We start from the raw sequence: 27,830 nt of genomic DNA, 5'->3' as shown, positions 1-27,830 counted from the left end.
CCTCTGGTAGGTTTTCAGGGTCAAATTTCCAAAATTATTTTCTTTTTAAAATTTATTGTTATTATTATTATTTTGAGATGGAGTCTCGCTCTGTCGCCCAGCCTGGAGCGCAGTGGCACGATCTCGGCTCACCACAACCTCCGCTTCCTGGGTTCAAGCAATTCTCCTGCCTCAGCCTCCTGAGTAGCTGGGATTACAGGTGTGCGCCACCACGCCCAGCTAATTTTTGTATTTTTAGTAGAGACGGGGGTTTCACCATGTTGGTCAGGCTGGTCTTGAACTCCTGACCTTGTGATCCACCCACTTTGGCCTCCCAAAGTGCTGGGATTACAGGTGTGAGCCGCCGTGCCCGACCAAAAAATTATTATTATTATTATTCATTATTTATATTTGAGACGGGGTCTTGATCTGTTGCCCAGGCTGGAGTGAATGCAGTGGCCCAATCTCGGTTCACTGCAACCTCTGCCTCCCTGGCTCAAGCAATCCTCCTGCCTCAGCCTCCCGAGTGGCTAGCACTATAGGTGCGTGCCACCACACCTGGCTAATTTTTAAAATTTTTTTAACATTTTTAATAGAGTGCAGGGGGGCGGTTCTCGCTATGTTTCTCTAGCTGGTCTCAAACTCCTGAACTCGAGCAATCCTCCCACCTCTGCCTCCTGAAGTGCTGGGATTACAGGCGTGAGCCACCGCACCTGGCCTCCAATATTTTGTGTTTCTCTCTCCCTGACTTCCCAAATTAATTATGTCCACAGTTGGAAAATATTTGTTCCTTACATCTCCATTCACTCATTCCTCGATTCATCCACCCAATGAGCATTGTTAGTGTCTAATTTCTGCAATGCACTGGTGTTACAAAGTTTAAAAATTAATTAGACACAGATCCTGCTTTAAATAAGTTCACAGTCTTCTTTAGCAAATAAGAAAGACAGGACACAGAGTTAAATTTGAACCTCAGATACACAAGGAATAATTTATTACTATAAGTATGTTCCATTCCATGGCACCCTGTGGAGGGAAAAGACTATAATGTAATATAGTGCTAGAAAAGGACGTACAGAGTGCTGCGGAATTTCCCCTGGAATGTGTGTCTACATCCTGGTAAGACTGATCTGGGAGGAACTGCACCCCAGAGATTGTTGTCCTAGGGGAACAAATGCACACCTTGTTTCCAGATTGGAGGGCTAACTCTATACCCCCAGAGATTGTTGTCCTAGGGGAACAAATGCACACCTTGTTTCCCGATTGGAGGGCTAACTCTATACCAAGCCGAAATTTATCAGCCGGCGTTGCCACCCACAGCCGCTAGATGCCGCAACAGACGCATTGACTGAAACCATAGACAAACAGGCGACTTGGCCGCCCAGAGAGGCTTTTTCCATGACCCCTTGATCGTCTTCCTGCGTGGAGAGCCTTCGCTGGTGAGGCGTAACGTGCAGGAGGTCTCACGAGAGTGGAAGCAAGTCTCGCGAATTTTAAAATTTATCTTTTTGCCTAGCGACTGACAACAGGCTGGTTGCTTGGCGTGGAATCCTAAAGTGGCCTGGCCTTGAGACTGGAGTGAGACCCCAGCCCTAGGCTGGGGTTCTTTCCATTATAGAGGAGACGGATTCAGAAGGGCTACAGGTAATTAGTACTCATACCCGCAAAAAGGGAACTTTCTAGAGAGGCTTAAGAGGACTCCCCTTTACCCCGTTCCCGGTTACCTCTTCCCATCTCCGTGGTAACTGTGCCTTCGTCACCTCACCACCAACCGTCCTGCTTCCTTTATTCCCCAAGAAACTTAGGTAGGATCCTATCTGCAAGATAAGGGTGAAAGTGGAGGTGATGATTTTGGGATTATTGGATGGGACCTAGAGACTGGAGTTTCCCCTCTCTTCGGACACCCTCCTACCCCACCCCACCCCAGAGGTGGCTCCAGAGACAGAACTCTTTCTAGAACCTCTACAGCCTTCCCTGAGAAACCTCAACAGCCTTGGCCATCCACATACGAATAGTGTTCTGCCCTTGTGCGTGGTCGTACAGCTTTGGGAAGCTGCAGAAGTTGGCTCTCTTTCCTTCCACGATTTCCTCGTTCCTCAGCCAGCCTGCCAGCAGTTCCTAAATAAGGGCTGCCACAGAATGACTTAACTGCTTGACCGAGGGCCAGGAAGCCTTAAGGAAAGTTTGGATGGGGTGATGGTTTTGTGAAAAACTGGTTTCTTGAGTAAGGAAGAGGAGCCAATAATGCTGGTTTGGAATATACCTCCTGGCAGAGTGCTTAATGTCTCATGATAGGAGCTATGTAATTATGTCTCCCTTTGCTTAGACCACGGTTGTTGAAAACCAGACATATGATGAGCGTCTAGAGATTAACGACTCCGAAGAGGTTGCAAGTATTTATACTCCAACCCCAAGACACCAAGGTAAGAGAGGAAAGAAGAGAAATGCTACTGAAAGACAGCAGGATGGATTCACAGTTGTCTTCAAGAAGTTCCTATTTTATAATAGCAAATGTTGACTTTCAGCGTCAAGTTACTTCACTTGCCATTGTTTGTTTTCTAACTAGTTAAGGGGGAGAAATCATAGCCTTCCAAATTAGAGGATCTTCCCCCAATCCAACCCTGTCACCATTTACTTCATGTTACTGCTTTGCTCACTGTCTTCCAGGAATTCACTGTTCTTTTTCTTTTTCATTTCTTTTTTTTTTAAACTTATGTTTTTCCCAGCTTTGAAGATGCTTCATAACCTCCCCTTAGCCTGCAACCCCAACCACAATCACAGTGGAATGTTTTTAAAGGACTGAACACTATTTATTTATTCAACAAACTTTTTTTTTCTTAATTTTATAGAGACGAGGTCTCGCTATGTTACCAAGGCTGATCTTGAACTCCTAGCCTCAAGCAGTCCTTCTGCTTTGGCCTCCCAAAGTGCTGGGATTATAGGTGTGAGCCATTGTGCCTGGCCAACAAGCATTTTAAAATGCCTACTGTGTGCCAGCCTTATGCCTGGCACTTGGGTAAATAGTGTTAAATGACACAATGTCCCTGCCATCCCGATGCTGGTAATCATGGGAGGCAGATGACAAATGAGTAAACACATTCCAAATGTGGTAAGTGCACACTGATGGAGGCAGATTGTTTGCTGTTAAGGAGAATAACAGTGAGGAAGGAGATCCACTTTTTTTTTTTTTTTTTTTTTTTTGAGACAGAGTCTCACTCTATCACCCAGGCTGGAGTGCAGTGGTGCGATCTTGGCTCACTGCAATCTCCGCCTCCTGGGTTCAAGTGATTCTCCTTCCTCAGCCTCCCAAGTAGCTGGGATTACCACACCCAGCTAATTTTTGTATTTTTAGTAGAGACGGGGTTTCACCATGTTGGCCAGGCTGGTCTCGAACTCCTGACCCCAAATGATCCACCTGCCTCGGCCTCCCAAAGTGCTGGGATTACAGGCATGAGCCACTGCGCCTGGCCAGAGACCCACTTTTGATAGGGTGGTCAGGAAAGACCTAAAGGGGCGACATGTAAGACTGATAGATGGCAGGGATCCAGACACTGAGGAGAAGTAGACCAGGAAGAGGAAACAGTATGTGAGATGTGAAAAACCTTGAAGCCTGAAAGAACTTGGCTTAGTTTGAGGACCTGAAAGAGACCAGCTCACGGTAGAGGGGACACTACCGTATGATATGGTCAGATCAGAGAGGTAGGGCAGGAAGCATAATAAGCAGAGCTTTGGAGGCCGTGTTACTGTCATGTGTGGAATGGACTGTTGCGATGGCTGAGTTGAGATAATAGTGGCTTGGCCTCTGGTGAGGAAGTTGAGAATAAAGAAAAGAGGCAAATACGGTATAAGACAGATTGTCGTAGAATCACTAAGACTTGCTGATGGATTGGATTTGACTCGAGTTAGGAATCAAGGATGACATCCAGGGTTTCTGTTTGTTTATTGTGGTAAAATATACATAACATAAAATTTGCCATTGTAACAATTTTTAAGTGTGCAATTAGATAACAATAAGTACATTCACAATGTTGTGTAACCATCACCATTTCCAGATCATCCTGAACAGAAAATCCATACCCTTCAAAACAATAGCTCCCGATTGCTTGCTTCCACTCCCCCCTGGTAACCACTATTCTACTGTCTCTATGAGTTTGCTTATTCTGGGAACCACATAAGTGAAATCATACTGTATTTATCCTTTTGTGGCTGACTTCACTTAGTGTGATGTTTTTAAGGTTCATCTGTGTTGTAGAATGTAGACTTTCTTTTCAAGGCTGAGTAATATTCCATTGCATGTATATGCCACTTTTTTTTTTTCTGAGACTGAATCTCACTCTGTCATCCAGGCTGGAGTGCAGTGGCACGATCTCGGCTCACTGCAACCTATGCCTCCTGGGTTCAAGCGACTCTCCTGCCTCAGCCTCCTGAGTAGCTGGGACTACAGGTGCACACCACCACACCCAGCTAATTTTTTGTATTCTTAGTAGAGACGGGGTTTCACCATGTTGGCCAGGATGGCCTCGATCTCCTGACCTTGTGATCCACCCACCTCAGCCTCCCAAAGTGTTGGGATTACAGGTGTGAGCCACTGCGCCAAGCCTATGCCACATTTTTTAATTCATTCATCTGTTACTCAACACTCGGGTTGTTTTCATATTTTGGCTATTGTGAATAACACTGCTATGAACAGGGGTGTACAAGTGTCCATTTGAGTCCCTGTTTTCAATTCTTTGGGACCTAGCCACCTAGGTTTTTGACTTGAGCATGTTTGTGCTCTTGACAGCTGTGGATATGATAATTTGTTTTTAATTTGGGCTAATTTAGTAAATAAAAAATGGTGTTTAATTTGCATTTATTTGATATAGAAATCATTTATCATGTTTTCATTCCAGTTAATGCCTTACATCTAATTATACTTTTATTTTAATTTAATTTTTTATTTATAGAGACAGAGTTTTGCTCTGTCACCCAGGCTGGAGTGCGGTAGCATGATCATGGCTCACTGCAGCCTCGACCTCCTGGGCTCATGCAGTCCTCCTGCCTCAGACTCCCCAGTAGCTGGGACTACCAGCCCATGCCCCCATGTCCAGTTAATTTTTTTTTTTTTTTGAGATGGAGTCTTGCTCTGTCACCCAGGCTGGAGTGCAATGGTGTGATCTCGGCCCACTGCAACCTCCATCTCCCAGGTTCAAGCGATTCTCCTGCCTCAGCCTCCCAAATAGCTGGGATTATAGGAGTGTGCCACCACGCCCAGCTAATTTTTTTGTATTTTTAGTAGAGACGGGGTTTCATCATGTTGGCCAGGCTGGTCTCGAACTCCTGACCTCAGGTGATCCACCTGCCTCAGCCTCCCAAAGTGCTGGGATTACAGGCATGAGCCACTGCGCCCGGCCTAATTTTTGTATTTTTTGTAGAGACAGGGTTTTGCTGTGTTGCCCAGGCTGGTCTTGAACTCCTAGGCTCAAGCAATCTGCCTGCCTCCGCCTCTTAGAGTGCTGGGATTACAGGTGTGAGCCACTGCGCCTGGCATTAATTATACTTTTAATTGTTCAGAGTATTTAAAAATTGCTCTTATCTTTGCATACTGATTCAGATTCAAACTTGTGACTATTATTTGCCAGGCCCTGGGTCAGTTCCTTGAACATAAATTTTTTCCTTTGATCCTTATAAGAGGCCTGGGTGAGAAATATTAGTGACCCCATTTAGAGGTGGGAATACTGAGACTCAAAGAGGTTAAATCTTTTTTTTTTTTTTCTGTCTATAAGTTTATTGTCTTTATCTGAAAAATCTTTATAGAAAATTGTTTGGTTTAGCTCTCAGCAGCCCGCTCCTGAGCTCTGAGGAAGCTTGCCTTCTTTTGAGCTACCCAATGTTTCTTCTGAGCACGGGACATTTTGGGACGGTTCCACCTCTTCTTTTTAACTTCTTTCTTGGGCTTCTTTTCTTAGACTGGATTCTCTTGTATAGCAGCATGAGCTTTCTTATACATCTCTTCCATCATGTCTGGAGTTACGCTCTTCTTTATGTATTGAGAGAACTGGTTCTTGTGAACATCTTCATCTTCTTCCATTAAGTAGCGCATGTAATCTGCAACATTCTGGCCCATGATGTGCTTCTGGTGTACTTCTGCATTAAATTCCTTGCTTTCAGAATCATAACCAGGGAATCGTTTGGTACTGTGAGGGACAGACAAGCCTCCATCCACAGCTCCCTTCAGGGTGCCAAAAACTTTATTGCCAGTGGTAGTTCTGGCAAGGCCTGCATCCAAATAGCAGGTAAAGGCACCTGGCTATCAATGCTTTCCACATTGTATTCATTGCCAGTCTCCTCCACTTGGCCTTCATAGATCTTGTCCATGCCAAATCTATTGGGAAGCCTGCAGGCCAGCAGCAGGCCGGTACAATATGCTGCAGCATAATTTGTCAGGCCAACCTTCACACCATATTTTGGCAGTTTGTGTGCATATGCTGCACAGACTATATCCCCCTCTATACGGGCATAAGCAGTCTGACAAATGATATCTCTGTTTGTTACACGAACTATCATCCTATATTTGGGTGTGTTGTATTTATTTTTATCCTGTATCACCAAGCGTTTCTGAGAATAGTAATCAGTTTTACCCTCTCGTCATCTTCTAAATTTCACTTGGTATCTCTTAAAGTAGGCCTTATTCTTAACAACTTTAATAAACCCCATCCTGTGGAACAGAGACCTGCCGGCCCAGCAGTGCTAGGGGGTGGAAAGGCAAAATCATTTTAAGTAATTTGTCTTCAAACCCACTCTTAGTATAAATTCAGCACTCTGTACTTTACTAGTTATTAACCTCATTTGACTAATGTGTAAACTAAGGGCAGAGTGTCTATTTTTCTCTTTCTTTCTTTCTTTTTTTTTTTTTTTGACACAGGCTCTCACTCTGTTGCCCGGGCTGGAGTGCAGTGGCATGAACACTGGACACTGCTCACCGCAGCCTCAAACTCCTGGGTTTAAGCAGACCTCCTGCTTCAGCTTCCCAAGTAGCTGGGACCACAGGTGCACACCATCACACCCAGCTAATTTTTTTTCTTCTTTTTTTTTTTTTGTAGATGGGATCTTGCCATATTGTCCAGGCTAGGCTCAAACTCCTCGGCTCAAGTGATCCTCCTGCCTGCCCTTTCCAAAGTGTTGGGATTATAGGCATGAGCCACTGCCCCTGGCCAGAGTTTATATGATTTATGTAATGGCAGATGATTTGATTAGTATAATGTCTAACCCAATGCCTTAAGCCCAGTAATGTTTAGTAAATATATCTTGAATTGAACTGGCAGAGCCATGACTAGAATTCAGTCTCCTCTGTCTTTTTAGCCAGATGTTCTAATAAACCTTGTTTTATAAAATGGCTAGAGCATAAAATATTACAAACTAAAAAATATTTGTCTTTAAAAATCATATTAACAATAATCTAAAGCAAAAACTTTTTTTCTAAGGACTTCCTCATTTTGCCCATCTTCCTAACAAGGCGATGGCTGATAACAGCAGTGATGAGTATGAAGAGGAAAATAACAAGGTACAGTAAAACTCACAGCTTCTTGTAGAATTTCTGCTTTGGGTTTTTAGTAGTTAGAGATGACACTAGTTCAATGGTAAACATTTCTTTTTTTTTTTTTTTTTTTTTGAGATGGAGTCTCACTCTGTCGCCCAGGCTGGAGTGCAATGGCGCAATCTCGGCTCACTGCAAGCTCCGCCTCCTGGGTTCAAGCCATTCTCCTGCCTCAGCCTCCCAAGTAGCTGGGACTACAGGCGCCCACCACCACGCCCGGCTAATTTTTTGTATTTTTAGTAGAGACGGGGTTTCACTGTGTTAGCCAGGATGGTCTCGATCTCCTGACCTCGTGATCCGCCCGCCTCGGCCTCCCAAAGTGCTGGGATTACAGGCGTGAGCCACCACGCCCGGTGGTAAACATTTCTTGAACACTCACCTCCAGGGGTTAGGGACCTTTGAGCTCATGGAGGAAAATCAGTTACAAAGAGCCTTGAGATTTTGACCCTTCTTCAGGAATAAAGCCTACTATTACAACTGACTTTGGTGAGGAATTTCACATAATGTAGGCCAGTGTTTCACAAACTTTCCTGATCATAATACTCAACCGAGGTACTTATTTTTAAATATACAGATTCCCAGTCCCAGCCCAGAATCTTAAAAGGAAAAGCCTGGGAATTTATATTTTTTAGGAAGCAGTCCAGGTAATTTTATGCTAAAGCGAGTTTGAAATTATCAGTCTAGGCATTTTTTCATTGTCAATACTTGTGATACTGCCAGTATTTTGTGAAAGAGATTTTAATTTTGAGGTCTTAAGACCCAGATGTTGGCTGCTGTTATTCTGTGAACCTAGAGAATCACCCTACTTCTGAAAGAAATGGCAAGATGCCCACCTCTCTAGAAACACATAGGACCTTAGAGTTGCACGTATGATTTCTTAAAAACCATTTGTGTTGGCCGGGCGCAGTGGCTCACTCCTGTAATCCCAGCACTTTGGGAGGCCGAGGCGGGCAGATCATCTGAGGTCAGGAGTTTGAGACCAGCCTGCCCAATGTGGCGAAACTCCATCTCTACTAAAAATACAAAAAATTAGCTGGGCATGGTGGTGGGTGCCTGTAATGCCAGCTACTCAGGAGGCTGAGGCAGGAGAATCACTGAAACCCGGGAGGCAGAGGTTGCAGTGAGCCAAGATCGCGCCACTGTACCCAGCTGTATTGAACCCTCCAGGGTTCAAGCGATTCTCCTGCCTCAGCCTCCTGAGTAGCTGGGATTATAGGCGTGCGCCACCACGCCTGGCTAATTTTTGTATTTTTAGTAGAGACGGGGTTTCACCATGCTGGTCAGGCTGGTCTCGAACTCCCGACCACATGATCCACCTGCTTCGGCCTCCCAAAGTGCTGTGATTACAGGCATGAGCCACCACCCTGGGCTGACCATATTCTTAAAAGTTCCCTCTGCCAGAACTGCTTCCTATGTGACTAAGGATAATTTTGGCAAATCTTGAATTGAGAAAGAATGCTCCAGAAAGTTCTTATCAACCATATACTAATAAGGCATAGTCACTGAATAAATTCTGCAACTGTTTCATTATCTGCCATGCATATTACAGCTTAGTTAGAATATACTTTTATCTGTGTATAATAAATTTGTTATTCTTAGAGCAAAATGTGACCAAAAGCAGTTTTTGGTGTCCTGTAACGTGTCACAGTTTTGTGTGCCAATAGCTGCTTTACCATAAAAACAAATTAATTTTAAACAACTGGAATCAAATATGTTAACCTCAGTATAAGCCATATGATACATAGAAACCAAGTTTTGAAAACCTACTTTTAAAGGGGGCCAATTGGTCATCCTTCAGGTCCTAAGGGAGGGCATGCCACAGGCTCCAGGCCACAGAGGCAAAGACATGGACCCTGTTCCACCTGCCCCTGCAAGTCTCAAGTGCCACCAGACCCCTTCTCATGGACTTGAGAGGGTGGGATGGTACAGAGAGAGCCAGAAGCACAGAAAGGTAGGTTATAATGCCAAGAGCAAAAGAGCTGTTTATCTTGAGAGAGAATGTGTAGTCATTTTATGTAATTTATGGGGTATTGGAAGGGAAATACGATAGGTCAGATACTCCATGAAGAGAAATGTCAGTGAACAAAAATGGAAAGTCCATAGTCTCTGGGACTGCTAGTTCGATGAGCACAAGGTTGATTTTGAACCTTCTTCTTTTGATAGTTTCAAGCCGCTTACGCTGGGCAGTCTTGCAAATTAAGTATTAGATTTCCTCTCTATGGTCTTTGTGAGTATTAAGACCCCTAAAGTTTCTATTCCCACTTAATCTTCCCCGATTTTCTTCCATAATAACTAGAGTTGCCATCCTCTTCTTTGAAAGTCCATAGCTTTTTGGGCCGAAGCTGTCTAAAGTGTATGCAGAGCCCTGAAGATCTAAGTAATACGTACAATAGATAAAATTAGATAGAATTTATGCCCCAGTCTCAAGTAGAGAAATGGAATATGGTTCTAGAAAGTAGAGTCCCCATTTGTAGCTGAGCAGGGGCAGAAGAAGGCTCTCAAGCCCCTTCTGGGAAGTGCCCCCTTCTCTTTCTGGTGATGAGGTGCCAGGTGGTTGGGGTATTGGTTAGAGCAATAGAGAACTGGGCATAGGTACATTTGATTTTTTTACTTGAAGCTTTCTATGCCTGCCCTGCCCTATCTCAGGAGAAGAAAAAGACCTCACAGTTGACACCTCAACGGGGCTTTATTGAAAATGATGATGACGACGATGATGATGATGATTCATCTGAAACTGATTCTGATTCTGATGATGATGATGAAGAGCATGGAGCCCCTCTGGAAGGGTGAGGAAAGAACACCCAAGCCAAGGGTGTTCTTCAGAATACCTCCTTCAGAACACTGGAGTGGGAGGACGTCAGTTAGAAGTGAAATTCCAGCATCTCTTTTGATCTCCTGTATTTAGGATTTTCAAATGTCTCAGAAACCCAACATAATAATGAGTTTTCTTCCCTTTCTGACTCTACTACCTTATCCAGTCCTATAGTATCACTTTACTATCTGAAACATTTGTGGGCTTGGGGGTTACATGATATTTTGCTGAGTAAATCTAAAAGGTGGTGGCCAGGCATGGTGGCTCAAGCCTGTAATCCCAGCACTTTGGGAGGCTGAGGTGGGAGGATTGCTTAAGGCCAGGAGTTCAAGACCAACCTGGGCAACATAGCAAGACCTCGTCTCTACAAAAATTTTTTTTTTTTTTTTGAGATGGAGTCTTGCTCTGTCACCCAGGCTGGAGTACAGTGGCATGATCTCGGCTCACTGCAAGCTCCGCCTCCTGGGTTCATGCCATTCTCCTGCCTCAGCCTCCCGAGTAGCTGGGACTACAAGAGCCCACCACCACTCCTAGCTAATTTTTTTGTATTTTTAGTAGAGATGGGGTTTCACCTTGTTAGCCAGGATGGTCTTGATCTCCTGACCTCGTGATCCGCCCACCTCGGCCTCCCAAAGTGCTGGGATTACAGGCGTGAGCCACTGCATCCAGCCGCCCAAAAATTTTTTAAAAATTAACTGAGCATGCTGGTGTGTGCCCATAGTCCCGGCTGCTCGGGAGGCTGAGGCAGGAGAATCACTTGAGCCCAGGAGTTTGAGACTGCAATGAGCTATGATCAGGCCACTGCACTCCAACCTGGTCAACAGAGTGAGACCCTGTCTTAAAAATAATTAAATTTAAAAAATAATAATACCACTGCTAAAAACACTTCTATAAAATTTTTTTCTGGTGCAAACTATTTTCATGTCAGATATTTAAATATTTAAATCTTTTTTTTTTGAGACAGAGTCTTGCTTTGTCACCCAGGCTGGAGTGCAGTGGTGTGATCTTGGCTCACTGCAACCTCTGCCTCCCAGGTTCAAGCGATTCTCCTGCCTCAGCCTCCTGAGTAGCTGGGACTAGAGGTGTGCATCACCACACCTGGCTACTTTTTGTATTTTCAGTAGAGATAGGGTTTCAACCATGTTGGCCAGGCTGGTCTTGAACTCCTGACCTCAGGTGATCAGCCTGCCTCGGCCTCCCAAAGTGTTGGGATTACAGGTGTGAGCCACCACGCCCAGCCCTAAAATCTCTTGTTCTACCTTTCCTTGTCATCCTTTCATTGAAAAAAAGGAAAACCATTTATGCTACATTTCAACATCAAAAAAATATTATGTTTTGGATTTTCTGCACCTCTGTCCTTCAGAGTCAGAGATAATTGAGAGTTAAGTACAATCAACCTTAAAGTTGCCTTGCAAGCCACCAGGAAAGGCAGATATTGGAGAGGCAGAAGCTAGCCTCAGGATCATGTCCCTATAGTCAGTAACACACCAGCACCTAGGACCCTGCCACCTCTGCTCTTCTCTGGCCACCTCGAACAAACTGTTTTCCTTTTCCCAGGGCCTATGACCCTGCAGATTATGAGCATTTGCCAGTTTCTGCTGAAATTAAGGAACTCTTCCAGTACATCAGTAGGTGAGTACTAGGACCTCCCACCATACCCCACTATCCCTCCCTTGCCCCAAACCTTTCCTATCTCTAGTCTGAAACAGGGCCATTCCCCTTAGATTTTTTTTAGCCTGACTAGTAAAGTAACTTTCTCTGACTGTCTCCACCTTCCCTTGGCAATATCTCCTAGGTACACACCTCAGTTGATTGACCTGGACCACAAACTGAAGCCTTTCATTCCTGATTTTATCCCAGCTGTCGGGGATATTGATGCATTCTTAAAGGTATAGTCAGTACATCCTGCAAATGACTCCTTAAGTGTTTCTTCAGATGCCCCTGTTACTTTTAACAGTTTCCCTAATTTCTTTGACTAGCATTGGCTAGTCATGTTCATTTCACTGGAGTTCTTAACCTTGCTCTCAACTCCAAATTACACTCATTGCTCTTAAATAATACTTAATATCTCATTATACATTAACAGTTTGTCATGTATTTGCTTCCTAATTATCTGTGACAACAGGTTTATATTTAAGCTGCTATGGATCATATATTTTTTTCTGGATAGTATTGGGTACAGCATGATAAGCATGCTTTTAATACTAGTAATAATGATGAACCAGAAGAGTTCTTCCTCTTTAACTTATTGGAAACATTTTCCTTTCTGCTTTCTTACCTTTTTCTTAACCAGGTCCCACGTCCTGATGGAAAGCCCGACAACCTTGGCCTATTGGTATTGGATGAACCTTCTACAAAGCAGTCAGACCCTACGGTGCTCTCCCTCTGGTTAACAGAGAATTCTAAGCAGCACAACATCACAGTAAGATACTAGCTTAGTATAGGCCCCAGCTGGAGAGGGCCAAGAGCGGAGGAGGCCTAAGAGCGGAGGAGGCCTAAGAGCGGAGGAGGCCTTGCCGGCACTCATATAATTGACTTACTGCCTGTCAAAAGAGATGGGGCCGGGCGCAGTGGCTCACGCCTGTAATCCCAGCACTTTGGGAGTCCTAGGTGGGCGGATCACGAAGTCAGGAGATCGAGACCATCCTGGCTAACACGGTGAAACCCCATCTCTACTAAAAACACACACAAAAAATTAGCAGGGTGTAGTGGCGGGCGCCTGTAGTCCCAGCTACTCGGGAGGCTGAGGCAGGAGAATGGCGTGAACCCAGGAGGCGGAGCTTTCAGCGAGCCGAGAACATGCCACTGCACTCCAGCCTGGGTAACAGAGCTAGACTCCATCTCAAAAAAAAAAAAAGATAGCTATTGCTTTGGGCCAGCTGTATTTTTTAAATGACAGCTTTATATATAATTTGTATACCAGCAAGTTTAGCCTTTTAAATTGTACAACTTATTAGTTTTAATATAATCACTGTTTTGTAGCCATCACCACTACCTAATTTAGAATATTCCATCACCTCAAAAAGAAACTTCACACCCATTAATATTCACTCCTCATTCTCCCACTTCCTCCTAGACCCTGGTAATGATTTCATTCCTTTATTGTGGCTGAATAATATCCACTGTATGGATTTATCAGATTTTCTTTATTCATTCTCTAGTTCTCTCCACTCTTATTAATAATGGTGCTTTGAATATTTGTATACAAGTTTTTGTGTGGGTATATATTGTTATTCTGTTGGGTATATACATAGGAGTAGAATTGCTGGGCCATATGGAAACTCTATGTTTAGCCATTTGAAGAACTACCAAACTGTTTTCCAAAGTGGCTGTACCATTTTACATTCCCATCAGCAATGAATGAGAGTTCCAGTTTCTCCACATCCTCACCAATACTTTTTGTTTGTATTTTTTATTCTAACCATCCTAGTAGGTGTGAAATGTTTTTTTTGTTTGTTTGTTTGTTTTTTGAGACAGTTTCACTCTTATTGCCCAGGCTGGAATGCAATGGCACAATCTCGGCTCACCACAACCTCCATCTCCTGGGTTCAAGCGATTCTCCTGCCTCAGGCTCCCGAGTAGCTGGGATTACAGGCATGTGCCACCATGCCCAGCTAATTTTATATTTTTAGTAGAGTCAGGGTTTCTCTATGTTGGTCAGGCTGGTCTCGAACTCCCGACCTCAGGGGATCCACCCACCTCGGCCTCCCAAAGTGCTGGGATTATAGGCGTGAGCCACCAAGCCTGGCCTAAATGTTATTTCATTATGGTCAGTCCTGCCATTTTGATCTGCTCCCTTTCCATGGCTTCAGCAAATTATTATTATTTTTTTTTTGAGACAGGGTTTCGCTCTGTTACCCAGGCTGGAGTGCAGTGGTGTGCCTGTGGCTCACTGTAGCCTCGATCTCCTGGGCCCAAGCAACCCTGCTACCTCAGCCTCCCAAGTAGCTGGGACAGACCACAGGTGTGTGCCACCATGCCTGGCTAGGTTTTTTTTTTTTTTTTTTTGTAGAGGCAGGGTCTCCCTATGTTGTCTAGGCTGACCTCAAGTGATCCTCCTGCCTCAGCCTCCCAAAGTGCTAGGACTGCAGGTGTGAGCCACTGCACTTGGCTTTTTTTTTTTTTTTTAAGACAGGATCTTGCTCTTGCCCAGGCTGGAGTGCAGTGGCACAATCGTAGCTCACTGCAACCTCAAACGCCTGGGCTCAAGTGATCCTCTTGCCTCAGCCTCTCAAGTAGCTGAGACCACAGGCACACACCACCACGCCTGGCTAATTTTTAAATTTTTAGTACAGACAAGGTCTCACTATGTTGCCCAGGCTGGTCTTGAACTCCTAGCCTCAACTGATCCTCCCACCTCAGACTGCCAAAGTGCTAGGATTACAAGTGTGACCGCCATGCCTGACCTGGCTGCAGCAGATATTATCAGGGTTTCCTATCCCCTTCATTTGGCTGCTGTTTCATGTGGCAGCAGCTGTCATCAGCAAGCTTGAATATGAAACAGCAGCAGATATAATGAGACACTGTAAAAACAAGAGAGCTACTTCAGTGCCATCAGCTAGGCTTTCTCCTTACTTTTCTAGCAACATATGAAAGTAAAAAGCCTGGAAGATGCAGAAAAGAATCCCAAAGCCATTGATACGTGGATTGAGAGCATCTCTGAATTACACCGTTCTAAGCCCCCTGCGACTGTGCACTACACCAGGTAAGAAATACCACATTCTTTGCAAGAGTAACACACAGTAACCTTCACTGCCCGTGAACTATTGCTCCTGAGAAGAGGCCCAGAGGCTGGGAACATATTTGATCAACCTGAGGTCCTGTGGATCCTGGCAACTACTGGCTGAGATTGTAGACATAAAGATTATAATTTCTCTAGTATTACTTAGCTAGCTCCTCCAAACCCCAGGCCCTGGGTAACTTTGGTATGCGCAGTCTAGGTTCTCCTGAAGCCTTCCTGATGTGCCAGATTGAAGACCTCTCCTTCATCCTAGAATATGCTGATCCAGAGGTTGCTGATGTATCAGTTCACGTTTCTTGTTCATATTTACCTTCATACTTTTAGGACCATGCCCGACATTGACACGCTGATGCAGGAATGGTCCCCAGAGTTTGAAGAGCTTTTGGGCAAGGTGAGTGGAAGGTAGCAGGAGGTAGGGTAAGAAAGTACAGCATTCACTCTAGGGCCCAGTGTTTTTTCTCTTCCTCCATTATTATTATTGGTAACTTTTTTTTTTTTTTTTTTTGAGACAGGGTCTCGCTCTTCTCAGGCTGCAGTGCAGTGGCATGATCATGGCTCACTGCAGCCTCTACCTCCCGGGCTCAAGCGACCCTCCCACCTCAGCCTTCCCAGTAGCTGGGACCACAGGCATGCACTACCACGCACCACCACATTCAGCCAGTTTTTTAATTTTTGGTAGAGACAAGGTCTTGCTTTGTTGCCCAGGCTGTTCTCAAACTCCTGGGCTCGAGCAATCCCCCTTCCTCAGCCTCCCAAAGTGCTGGGATTACAGGCATGAGCCACTCCGCCCAGCGATCATTAATTTTTTTTTTTTTTTGAGATGGAGTCTTGCTCTGTCGCCCAGGCTGGAGTGCAGTGGCATGATCTCAGCTCACGGCAACCTCCACCTCCCAATTCAAGTGATTCTCCTGCCTCAGCCTCTCAAGTAGCTGGGATTACAGGTGCTTGCCACCATGCCACCATGCTAATTTTTGTATTTTTAGTAGAGAAAAGATTTCACCATGTTGGCCAGGCTGGTCTCAAATTCCTGACCTCAAGTGATCTGTCTGCCTTGGCCTCCCAAAGTGTGAGGATTTCATTAACTTTTTAATGGTAACACATGAAACCCATGTATATGTGGTAATTTGATATATAAGAAAGATAGTTTTTTTTTTTTTTTTTTTGAGGCAGAGTCTCACTCTGTTGCCCAGGCTGGAGTGCAATGGCATGATCTCGGCTCACTGCAACCTCCGCCCCCCCGCAGGTTCAAGCAATTCTCCTGCCTCGGCCTCCCAAGTAGCTGGGATTACAGGCATCTGCCACCGTGCCTGGCTAATTTTTGTATTTTTATTAGAAACGGGGTTTCACCGTCTTGGCCAGGCTGGTCTTGAACTCCTGACCTCATGATCCACCCGCTTCTGCCTCCCAAAGTGCTGGGATTATAGGCGTGAGCCACCGCGCCTGGCCAAGAAAGATAGTTTTTTAAATGGTGATAGAATTAGGGTATAATGAGACAATTATTTGAAAAAAATTAAAGTAGGTTTCTGCCTCAACCATATACATATGTGAATTTCAGATGAATTAAAGAGTTAATGTGGGTCGGGCACAGTGGCTCATGCCTGTAGTCCTATAATTTTGGGGACTGAGGCATGAAGATTGCTTGAGCTCAGGACCAGCCTGGGCAACATAAGGAAACTCTGTCTCCAAAAATAAACAAATAAATAAAAGAAGGGAAAAAAAGTTAATGTAAAAATAAAGCCATGTAAGTAATATAATAAAATATAGGAGATACAGAAGGAGCATGACTGAAAAAATAAATGAAATAAAATATAGGAGAAATTTATTCTCTCTTTTTAAAAAATTCAAGTGCCTTATAACTTAGGGAAATTTAATTCTATTAGGATAGTTAGGTGTTTCTTAGTGTAATAAGAAACTTAAAAGTGATATTGAGGCCGGGCACAGTGGCTTAGGCCAGGCGTGGTGGCTCACACCTGTAATCCCAGCACTTTGGGAGGCTGAGGCAGGTAGATCACTTGAGGTCAAGAGTTTGAGACCAGCCTGGCCAACATGGCAAAACCCCATCTCTACTAAAAAAATACAAAAATTAGCCGGGTGTGGTGGTGGGTGCCTGTAATCCCAGCTACTCAGGAGGCTGAGGCAGGAGAATCACTTGAACCCGGGGGCGGAGGAGGGCTCAGAGGTTGCAGTGAGCAACTACACTCCAGCCTTGGTAATACAGGGAGACTCCATCTCAAAAGAAAAAAAAAGTCATAATGGAGTAGGAGGCTGAGATGGGAGGATTGCTTGAGCCCAGGAGTTTGAGACCAGCCTGGGCAACATAGACCCATCTCTGTTAAAACAAAAAGAAAAGGCCAGCCACAGTGGCTTACGCCTGTAATCCCAGCACTTTGGGAGGCCGAGGCGGGCTGATCATGAGGTCAAGAGATCGAGACCATCCTAGCCAACATGGTGAAACCCCATCTCTACTAAAAATACAATAATTAGCTAGGCGTGGTGGTGCACACCTGTAATCTCAGCTACTCGGGAGGCTGAGCCAGGAGAATCGCTTGAACCCAGGAGGTGGAGATTGCAGTGAGCTGAGATTATGCCACTGCACTCCAGCCTGGTGACAGAGTGAGACTGTCTCAAAAAAAAAAAAAAAAAAGTCATAATGGAGAAAATGTGACAGTTTAAACTCATAGAAATGAAAGGTTCTACATACCAGTAGACACCATAAACAAAGTTAAAAGACAGTGGCAGTCTGAGAAAAAATATTTTATATATGTATGTAATAGAAAAAATTACCGTCCAAGCAAAGAGCTCTTATATATCAATAGGAAAAGGAAACTGGGCCAGGCATGGTAGCTCATACCTGTAAATCCCAGCACTTTGGGAGGTTGAGGTGGGACGATCACTTGAGGCCAGGAGTTCAGGACCAGTCTGGGCAACAATAGGAGATTCTTCTCTACAAAAAAAAAAAAAAAAAAAAGAAAAAGAAGAAAGGAGGCCGGGCACGGTGGCTCACGCTTGTAATCCCAGCACTTTGGGAGGCCGAGGTGGGCGGATCACGAGGTCAGGAGATCGAGACCACGGTGAAACCCCGTCTCTACTAAAAATACAAAAAATTAGCCGGGTGTGGTGGCGGGCGCCTGTAGTCCCAGCTACTCGGAGAGGCTGAGGCAGGAGAATGGCGTGAACCCGGGAGGCGGAGCTTGCAGTGAGCCGAGATTGCGCCACTGCACGAGACCCATTCAAAAAAAAAAAAAAAAAAAAAAGAAAGGACTGGATATGGTAGTCAGCCTATAATCACAATTTGGGAGGCTGAGGGGGGGTCACCTGAGGCCAAATTCGAGACCACCTGCCTAAGTGGTGAAACCCTTTTTAAAAAAAAATTAAAAATTACTGTAATCCCAGCTACTCGGGAGGCTGAGGCAGGAGAATCTCTTGAACCCGGGAGGGGTGCGGATGTTGCAGTGAGCCAAGATTGTACCACTGCACTCCAGCCTGGGTAATAGAGTGAGACTCCATCTCCAAAAAAAAAAAAAAAAAAGTCATAATGGAGTGGGAGGCCAAGATGGGAGGATTGCTTGAGCCCAGGAGTTTGAGACCAGTCTGGGCAACATAGACGCATCTCTATTAAAAGAAAAAAAAAAGGCCGGGCACAGTGGCTCACGCCTGTAATCCCAGCACTTTGGGAGGGCGAGGCGAGCATATCACGAGGTCAAGAGATCGAGACCATCCTGCCAACATGGTGAAACCCCATCTCTACTAAAAATACAAAAATTAGCTGGGCGTGGTGGCGCACACCTGTAATCCCAGCACTTTGGGAGGCCGAGGCGGGCGGATCGTGAGGTCAAGAGATCGAGACCATCCTGGCCAACATGGTGAAACCCCGTCTCTACTAAAAATACAAAAATTAGCCAGGCATGGTGGTGCATGCTTGTAGTCCCAGCTACTCGGGAGACTGAGCCAGGAGAATCGCTTGAACCCGGGAGGCGGAGGTTGCAGTGAGCCAAGATCGTGCCACTACATTCCAGCCTCACGACAGAGTGAGACTCTGTCAAAAAAAAAAAAAAAAGTCATAATGGAGAAAATGTGACAGTTTAAACTCATAGAAATGAAAGGTTCTACATACCAGTAGACACCATAAACAAAGTTAAAAGACAGTAGCAGTCTGAGAAAAAATATTTTATATATGTATATAATAGAAAAAATTACTATCCAAGCAAAGAGCTCTTATATATTAATAAGAAAAGGAAACTGGGCCAGGCACGGTAGCTCACACCTGTAATCCCAGCACTTTGGGAGGCTGAGGTGGGATGATCACTTGAGGCCAGGAGTTCAGGACCAGCCTGGGCAACAATAAGAGACTCTTCTCTATAAAAAAAAAGAAAAAAAAAAAAAAAAAAAAAGGCCGGGCGTGGTGGCTCACGCCTGTAATCCCAGCACTTTGGGAGGCCAAGGCGGGCGGATCATGAAGTCAGGAGATCAAGACCATCCTGGCTAACACGGTGAAACCCCGTCTCTACTAAAAATACAAAAAATTAGCCAGGTGCCATGGCGGGCGCCTATAGTCTCAGCTACTTGGGAGGCTGAGGCAGGAGAATGGCGTGAACCCGGGAAGCAGAGACTGCAGTGAGCCAAGATAGCACCACTGCATCCAGCCTGGGCGAAACAGCGAGACTCTGTCTCAAAAAAAAAAAAGAAAAAAAGAAAAGAAAAGTAAAAGGAGCTGGACGCTGTGGCTCGTGCCTGTAATCCCAGCACTTTGGGAGGCTGAGGCGGGTGGATCACCTGAGGTCTGGAGTTTGAGACCAGCCTGGCCAACATGATGAGACCCTGTCTCTATTGAAAACACAAAAAAATTAGCCAGGCGTGGTGGCACACATCTGTAATCCCAGCTACTCAGGAGGCTGAGACAGGAGAATTGCTTGAATCCAGGAAGTGGAGGTTGCAGAGAACCAAGATCACGCCACTGCACCCCAGTCTGGGCAACAGGGCAAGACTCCATCTCAAAAAAGAATTTTTTTAAAGTATCAAAAAAGAAAAGGAAACTGAACAAAGATGACCAACAGGTCCTTCCTAGCCATCATGTTTAAACTGCTGCACCAGCTCCCCAGCATTCCCCACCCTCTGTCCCTACTTTTTCTCGGTAACACTTACGTTCTAACATACCATAGACTTTATTTACTTATTTTGTTCTTCCCTACTAAAATGTAAGCTCTACAAAGACAGGTTTTTTTTGTATATGAAGAATTGATTGTAAACGCACAGAATTTGCAAACAGTCTCTTTCCTCAGAGCATTTTGAAGCTGTAGTTGAGGGGAAGGTGTCTGATTAGGGGATTGAACAGCTAGGTTGCAGTACATCCATTCAGTGAAATACTATGCAATGGAATATTATTTGGCCTTATTTTGCTCTAATATGAAGAAATAGCAGTGATACGTTGTTAAATGAAAAAGGCAAATTGCAGCAAGTTGCAGAACTATATGTACTCTGTTTTTTGTAAAAAGAGAAAAGAAGTTTTAAGAAACCAGTAGTTTAAAAACTTCACACTGTGACTTGTTTAGATTGAGAGCCTGTTACCTGAGTTAGATGTCATGCCCATTTTCTCTGTTCATATGGTGTCCTGCAATCATTAGGCATTATAACACCAAGTAATGCATATATAACTGTTAATACTTGCCCATAACTTGGTATCAGTTTCTTTTTCACAGATTCCCACAGGAAAAGAGTATGGCAGTGTATTTTACCTATAAAACATATGACCAATTCCTACTGATCAGGGGAAAAAAATAGCATGTTGTATTATTTTGCTAGGCTGCCATAACAAAGTACCACAGACTGAGTGGCTTAGACATCAGAAATGTATTATTTCATAGTTCTGGAGGCTAGTAGTCCAGTAGTAGTCTAAGATCAATTTGTTGGCATGGTTGATTCCCTCCGTCCCTCCCTCCCTCCCTTCCTTCCTTCCTTCTTTTTTACAGGGTGTTACTCTATGCCCAGGCTGGAGTGCAGTAGCTCAGTCTCGGCTCACTGCAGCCTCAACCTGCTGGACTCAAGCAGTCCTCCCACCCCAGCCTCCCAGGTAGCTGGGACTACAGATACTCAACACCACACCCGGCTAATTTTTTTGTAGAGATGGAATTTCACCATGTTGCCCAGGCTGGTCTCGAACTCCTAGGCTCAGGCGATCTGCCTACCTCAACCTCCCACAGTGCTGGTATTACAGGTGTGAAGTCACTGCGCCCCACCAAGATTGATTTCTTCTGAGGGGTCTCTTCTTGGCCATCTTCTGTCTGTGTCTTCCCATGGTCTTCCCTCTGTTATGTGTCTTTGTCCTGATTTCCTCTTCCTATAAGGACACCAGTCATACTGGATTAAGGCCCATCCTAATGACCTTGTTTTAATTTAATTATCTATTTAAAGATGTTATCTCCAAATATAGTCACATTCTGAAGTACAGGGAGTTAGGAACTCAATATCTGAATTTTAGGGGAACACATTTCAGCTCATAACATGTGTCTTATGCTAGAAGCTCTTTTGCTTCAGAGAGAGAGAGTGGTTCTGGGACCACTGACACCATTCTTTTGACTTTGGTCCTTCCATGCCCCTTCCAGGTAAGCCTGCCCACAGCAGAGATTGATTGCAGCCTGGCAGAGTACATTGACTTGATCTGTGGTGAGTTCCTCCTTCCTTTCCTCGTCCCCATCTCTGGATAGAGACACTCTAGGCTGTTGGACAGGCTTGTTTACTCTGGGAAGATATTATCTTGAGTTTTAGCCTTCACTTTAAGCCCGTTGTGCTCTTTGGCAGCACTCAAAGGTGGTGTTTGGGCTTATGTGACTACCTGCTGGGTATTTAACCCCTAAAGTCATAGTGACACCCCATCTGCCAGGGGTTTGCCTATGCTAAACAGAAGTGCCCCTAATTCCCAGAGTTTGTTTGGTTCTGTTCCTGGAAGTTCTTCTTCATTTCAGCCATTCTAGACATCCCTGTCTACAAGAGTCGGATCCAGTCCCTCCATCTGCTCTTTTCCCTCTACTCAGAATTCAAGAACTCACAGGTGAGCCAAGCATCAGGGGTTGACTTAAGCTGTAGAGAGGATCACTACAGTTTACTGTTCTGAGCCTGCTGTGATTGCATCCTATGGCGATGCAGGATGTCTCTGCCCAGTTACCTTTGCCCTTTCCCATAATTAGGAGAGCAAAGGAGGCAGGGATGGAGTTTTCAAGGGGAAAGTGGAGGAAAAAAAGGGTGGGTGGAAGTAGGAGTTGTGGGCCTTAGATGAAATCAGGTGAGGATCTACAGAGGACACTCTTTCTTTCAGGAGAACCAAGTGGCCTCATGAATGGAAGCAGGAAGGAAATAAAGGGGGTTCATTTTAAAGAAATTAATTCTTGCTAAAATATAGCAATTAGCATATCCCTAATACTCAATGTTCCCTCTCCTCTTCCTTGCAGCATTTTAAAGCTCTCGCTGAAGGCAAGAAAGCATTCACTCCTTCATCCAACTCTACCTCTCAAGCTGGAGACATGGAGACATTAACCTTCAGCTGAGACACCTCCCAAGCTGCTGTTTCAAGGCTGAGCTGGCCCCGCTGCCCCAGCTGAGATGGACAGATCGTTATCAGCTACTTGATGTCCTTGCCTATGCCACGGCTTGGCTCGGGCAATGCATGTCCTGCTGCCCTCTCTGCCAGAGGGCACAGAACATGTTTGTTTAATGAACCTGCCTGCCTCAGACTGCTGTCCCTGCGGAGTTAATGCATCTACACCACCGTGGGGATTTGAGTTAGAAGAACTGGAATTTCTGAGATCCCATGGAGCTTGGATTGGGAGGAAAGCTTAAAAGATGTCCTTTTTGTGAGAGGGATGGAATTGTTTTCTTTCATTCGTAAAGTTAGTGGGTAAAGATTTTATAAATCAAATGCTCTATTATATTGTCAGATTATTCTCCTATTTAATATGAAAGAGAAAAGACTGACTGAGCATAACGCAGAGACACAGGAACTTTGCTTAGTAATGGGCATTAAATGAAGAGTAGTTAAAGCAAACAAATTTTGTGAAATAAAATGAAACCCCAATCGTCCAACATTGGCAGTCGAGGGGAATCATTTTTCCTCTGGAATTTAATTTTTCTAAGGGTCTCTCTTCAGTTAATGCCGCCTTCCTGAGGCTGTCTGGCTCAAGACCTGTCTGGTTGTGGTCTCAGGGAGCGTAGCTATTGCAGTAATCCAGGTGAGAGGTGATTGGGGTGGCAGTAGTGGAGATGGACAGATTCAGGAAATATTTTGTAGTTATGTCAGCCAAGTTCCGGTCAGGAAGTCTGAAACCATGCTAGTTATTTCTAACAAAGGGTGTGTATCCAGGCACAGTGGCTCACGCCTGTAATCCCAGAACTTTGGGAGACCAAGGCAGGCAGATCACATGGTCAGGAGTTCGAGACCAGCCTGGCCAATAATATGGTGAAACCCCACCTCTACTAATATAAAAATTAGCCGGGTGTGGTGGTGCAAGCCTGTAGTCCCAGCTACTCAGGAGACTGAGGCAGAAGAATCACTTGAACCCGTGAGGCGGAGGTTACAGTGAGCTAAGATCGTGGCACTGCACTCCAGCTTGGGCAACAAAGCAAAACTGCATCTCAAAAAAAAAAAAAGAGTGTTTAATATGGGGAATTGGCCAGGTGCAGTGGCTCATGCCTGTAATGCCAGCACTTTGGGAGGCTGAGGCGGGTGAATCACTTGAGGTCAGCAGTTCAAGACTGACCTGGCCAACATGGTGAAACCCTGTCTCTACTAAAAATACAAAAAATTAGCTGGGTGTGGTGGTGGGCACCTGTAATCTCAGCTACTCAGGAGGCTGAGACAGGAGAATCACTTGAACCCAGGAGGTAGCAGTTGCAGTGAGCCAAGATCATGCCACTGCACTTCAGCCTGGGCAACACAGCAAAACTCTTTCTCAAAAAAAAAAAAAATAAAATAAATTGGTTACAAAAGTGTTGTAGAGGCTGAAGGAGCAAAAGGGAGAACGGAGGGTACTGAGGAACGTTAAAGGGGTGGTAGCCATTGCCGGCGCTGGTAGCAGAGGTGCTGTCTAAAAAAACAAAACAAAACGAAACAAAATCGATACCATCAGCCTAATAGATACACAATAAACACATAGGTAGGAGAGGAACTGTTTCTTACAAACCCTTTAACTATGATCATCATGCTTGAGTTTAAGGAGCAGGCACATTTGAGCTGATGACAAACTTTGAGCTGACAAAACAAAACTGAGGCTTACAGCAACCTCCACCTCCCGGGTTCAAGCGATTCTCCTGCCTACGTCTCCCGAGTAGCTGGGATTACAGGCATGCGCCACTACACTTGGCTAATTTGTTTTGTATTTTCAGTAGAGATGGGGTTTCACCGTGTTAGCCAGGATGGTCTCGATCTGCTGACCTCATGATCCAACCGCCTCAGCCTCCCAAAGTGCTGGGATTACAGGCATGAGCCACTGCGCCCAGCCTCGCCCAGCTGATTTTTTTTGTTTTGTTTTGTTTTGTTTGTTTGTTTGAGACAGAGTCTCGCCTGGGTGACAGAGCGAGACTCCATCTCAAAAAAAAAAGAAGAGCCCCAGGACCTTCCAAGGGAGCATGGATGAGCAAGTCAAAAGAAGTGACAGCAAGGCCCTCTGGCTAAGAAAAATTTTGGAGTGGCAAGGAGCTCACACACAAAATCAGTAGAGGCCAGAACTCAGCTCCTTTCAGGTGGCTGGTATGGCCTTAGCCATTCTATGGAGGAAAATACTGAACAAGAGAGAAAGGAGGAAAGGGCATGAACCAGAAGCCCCCACAGCCATGGAAGCCAAGCCAACCCGTAGTCCCAGCTAGTGGGGAGGCTGAGGCAGGAGAATGGCAAGAACCCGGGAGGCAGAGCTTGCAGTGAGGTGAGATTGCGCCACTGCACTCCAGCCTGGGCAACAGAGCGAGACTCTGTCTCAAACAAAAACAAAAACCAGAAGATAAATCTGCGCTCAAAACATCATCCCATTTCTAGGCTTTTCCCGCCTCATGATTCTCCAGTGTAATTTTTTTTTTTTTTGAGACGGAATCTTGCTGTATCGCCCAGCCCAGAGTGCAGTGGCATGATATTGGCTCACTGCAACCTCCGCCTCCCGGGTTCAAGCAATTCTCATGCCTCAGCCTCCTGAGTAGCTGGGACTACAGGTGCATGCCACCATGCCTGGCTAATTTTTGTATTTTTAGTAAAGATGGGGTTTTGCCATGCTGGCCAGGCTGGTCTCGAACTCCTGGCCTCAAGTGATCTGCCCGCCTCCGCCTCCCAAAGTGCTGGTATTACAGGCGTGAATGACTGTGCCTCACCAAAAATTAAAGAAAAAATCACTGCCCATCAACAGAGCCGATGAAAACTTACACTGGAGAAAGGACACCCTCCACAATACATGGTGCTGGGAAAATTGGATAGCCACCTGCAGAAGAATGAAACTGGCCCCGCTAACTCTCACCGTATATAAAAATCAACTAAAAATAGATTAAAGACTTAAACATAAGACCTGAAACTATAAAAATACTAGAAAAAAACCTAGGGAAAACTCCTGGACATTGGTCTAGGCAAAAAATTTATGACCTGGCCGGGCGCGGTGGCTCATGCCTGTAATCCCAGCACTTTGGGAGGCCAAGGCAGGTGGATCACAAGGTCAAGAGATCGAGACCATCCTGGCCAACATGGTGAAAACCTGTCTCTACTAAAAATACAAAAATTAGCTGGGCTTGGTGGTACACGCCTGTAGTCCCAGCTACTTGGGAGGTTGAGGCAGGAGAATCGTTTGAACCCGGGAAGTGTTGCAGTGAGCCGAGATCACACCACTGCACTCCAGCCTGGCAACAGAGCGAGATTCCGTCTCAAAAAAAAAAAAAAAAAAAAAAAAATTTATGACCAAGACCTCAAACGCACAGCAACAAAAACAAAAATAGACAAATGGGTCTTAAACTAAAAAGCTTCTGCACAGCAAAATAAATAATGAACAGAGTGAAGAGACAATCTGTTGAATGGGAGAAAATATTCAGAAACTATTCATCCAACAGGGGATTAATATCTAGAATATGCAAGGAATTCAAACAACTCAACAGGAAAAGAAACCAAATAATTCCATTAAAAAGTTGGCAAAGGACAAGAATAGACATTTCCTTTTTTTTTTTTTTGAGATGGCCTTACTCTGTTGCCCAGGCTGGAGTACAGTGGCACAATCTCAGCTCAACTGCAACCTCCGCCTTCTGGTTCAAGCAATTCTCCTGCCTCAGCCTCCCAAGTAGCTGGGATTGCAGCTATGTGCCACCATGCCCAGCTAATTTTTGTATTTTTAGTAGAGATGGGATTTTGCCATGTTGGCCAGGCTGGTGTCAAACTCCTGACTGCAAGTGATCCGCCCGCCTCGGCCTCCCAAAGTGCTGGGATTACAGGTGTGAACCACCATGCCTGGCCAACATTTCTCAAAAGAAGACATACAAATGGCTAACAGGTATATGAGAAAATGCTCAACATCACTAATCATCAGAGAAATGCAAATCAAAACCACAATGAGATACAAGCTTACCCCAATCAGAATGGCTATTATTAAAAAGACAAACCCTGGCACAGTGGCTGATGTCTGTAATCTCAGCACTTTGGGAGGCTGAGGTGGGCAGATCACGAGGTCAGGAGTTCAAGACCAGCCTGGCCAATATGGTGAAACCCCGTCTCTACTAAAAATACAAAAATTAGCCAGGTGTGGTGGTGCATGCCTGTAGTCCCAGCTACTGGGGAGGCTGAGGCAGAAGAATTGCTTGAACTTGGGAGGTAGAGGTTGCAGTGAGCTGAGCGCGCACCCCTGCACTCCAGCCTGGGTGACAGAGCGAGACTCTGTCTCAAAAAACAAACAAACAAACAAACAAATAATTACAGATACTGATGAGGATGAGGAGAAAAGGGAACTCTTAAAGACTTAAACATAAGACCTTATATTGGTGGGAATGTAAACTAGTATAACCACTATGGAAAACCGTATGAGGATTCTCTTTTTTCTTTGGCCACTCTGTGGCCCAGGCTGGAGTGCAGTGGGGTGATCTCAGTCACTGCAGCCTCCACTTCCTGGGCTCAAGTGATCCTCTTGCCTCAGCCTCCCAAGTAGCTGGCACTACAGGTACATGCCACCACGCCCAGCTAATTTTTGTGTTTTTGTAGAGATGGGACTCTCACCATGTTGCCCAGGCTGGTCTTGAACTCCTGGGTTCAAGCGATCCACCCGCCTCGGCCTCCCAAAGTGCTAGGATTACAGGTATGAGTCACCACACCCCGCCTGTGATTTCTCAAAAACTAAAAATAGGATTACCATTCAATCCAGCAATCCTACTTCCGGGTATCTCCAAAAAGGAAAGGAAATCAAAATATCAAAGAGATGCCTGCACTTGCATGTTTATTGCTGCGCTATTCACAATAGCAAATATCCAGAATCAACCTAAGTGCCCATCAATTGATGAATGGGTGAAGAAAATGTGGGGTAAAGAAAAGAAGTGAGTTAAAGGGTACAAACATATAGTTAGAAGGAATAAATTCAATGCTTGATAGCAGAGTGGGGTGAGTATAGTTAACAAAAGTGTATTGTACTTGGGTAATGGACACCTTGAATATCCTAACCTGATTACTACACGTTATACACATGTCACACCAGCCTGGGCAATAAAGTGAGACCCTGTCTCTACAA

The 27,830-nt window shown here is 45.0% G+C and overlaps 2 protein-coding genes and 1 pseudogene across 8 annotated transcripts in view; 1 reads left to right on the top strand and 2 right to left on the bottom strand.

Moving 5' to 3' along the window:
• The first annotated feature begins 1,384 nt into the window (after positions 1-1,384).
• IFT46 (intraflagellar transport 46) lies at positions 1,385-24,701 on the top strand. Of its 4 annotated transcripts, none has more exons than XM_032167586.2 (13): positions 1,385-1,623; positions 2,306-2,402; positions 7,443-7,522; positions 9,354-9,506; positions 10,202-10,341; positions 11,925-11,999; positions 12,163-12,256; positions 12,661-12,789; positions 14,951-15,072; positions 15,433-15,499; positions 21,708-21,768; positions 22,068-22,153; positions 22,551-24,701. In XM_032167586.2, exons 3-13 carry the CDS (start codon positions 7,478-7,480, stop codon positions 22,644-22,646), a joined length of 1,068 nt encoding a protein of 355 aa, XP_032023477.1. In that variant the 5' UTR covers positions 1,385-1,623; positions 2,306-2,402; positions 7,443-7,477; the 3' UTR covers positions 22,647-24,701. The 4 variants fall into 4 exon arrangements, with proteins under 4 accessions (XP_032023477.1, XP_058302336.1, XP_032023478.1 ...); XM_058446353.1 differs by lacking the exon at positions 9,354-9,506 and adding an exon at positions 9,719-9,782 and having other exon boundaries at positions 1,389-1,623; XM_032167587.3 differs by lacking the exon at positions 9,354-9,506 and having other exon boundaries at positions 1,390-1,623.
• Positions 1,754-27,830, bottom strand: part of TMEM25 (transmembrane protein 25) — a 32,265-nt gene continuing 6,188 nt past the window's right edge. For 2 of the 4 annotated variants that reach the window (XM_032167583.2, XM_032167584.2), the window contains one exon: positions 20,264-21,442. In XM_032167583.2, the coding sequence (XP_032023474.1) occupies positions 21,414-21,442 (29 nt within the window). In that variant the 3' untranslated portion in view covers positions 20,264-21,413. Of the gene's footprint in view, positions 1,797-10,349; positions 10,451-20,263; positions 21,443-27,830 lie in introns of those variants that run through there. The other 2 variants (XR_004250321.2, XR_009215541.1) reach the window with 2 other exon arrangements.
• LOC116477017 (large ribosomal subunit protein uL18-like) lies at positions 5,612-7,436 on the bottom strand (annotated as a pseudogene).

The sequence above is a fragment of the Hylobates moloch genome, unplaced genomic scaffold (assembly GCF_009828535.3).
Source record: "Hylobates moloch isolate HMO894 unplaced genomic scaffold, HMol_V3 SCAFFOLD_11, whole genome shotgun sequence".
Taxonomy (NCBI): domain Eukaryota; kingdom Metazoa; phylum Chordata; class Mammalia; order Primates; family Hylobatidae; genus Hylobates; species Hylobates moloch.
This window is presented reverse-complemented; position numbering and strand designations above follow the sequence as displayed.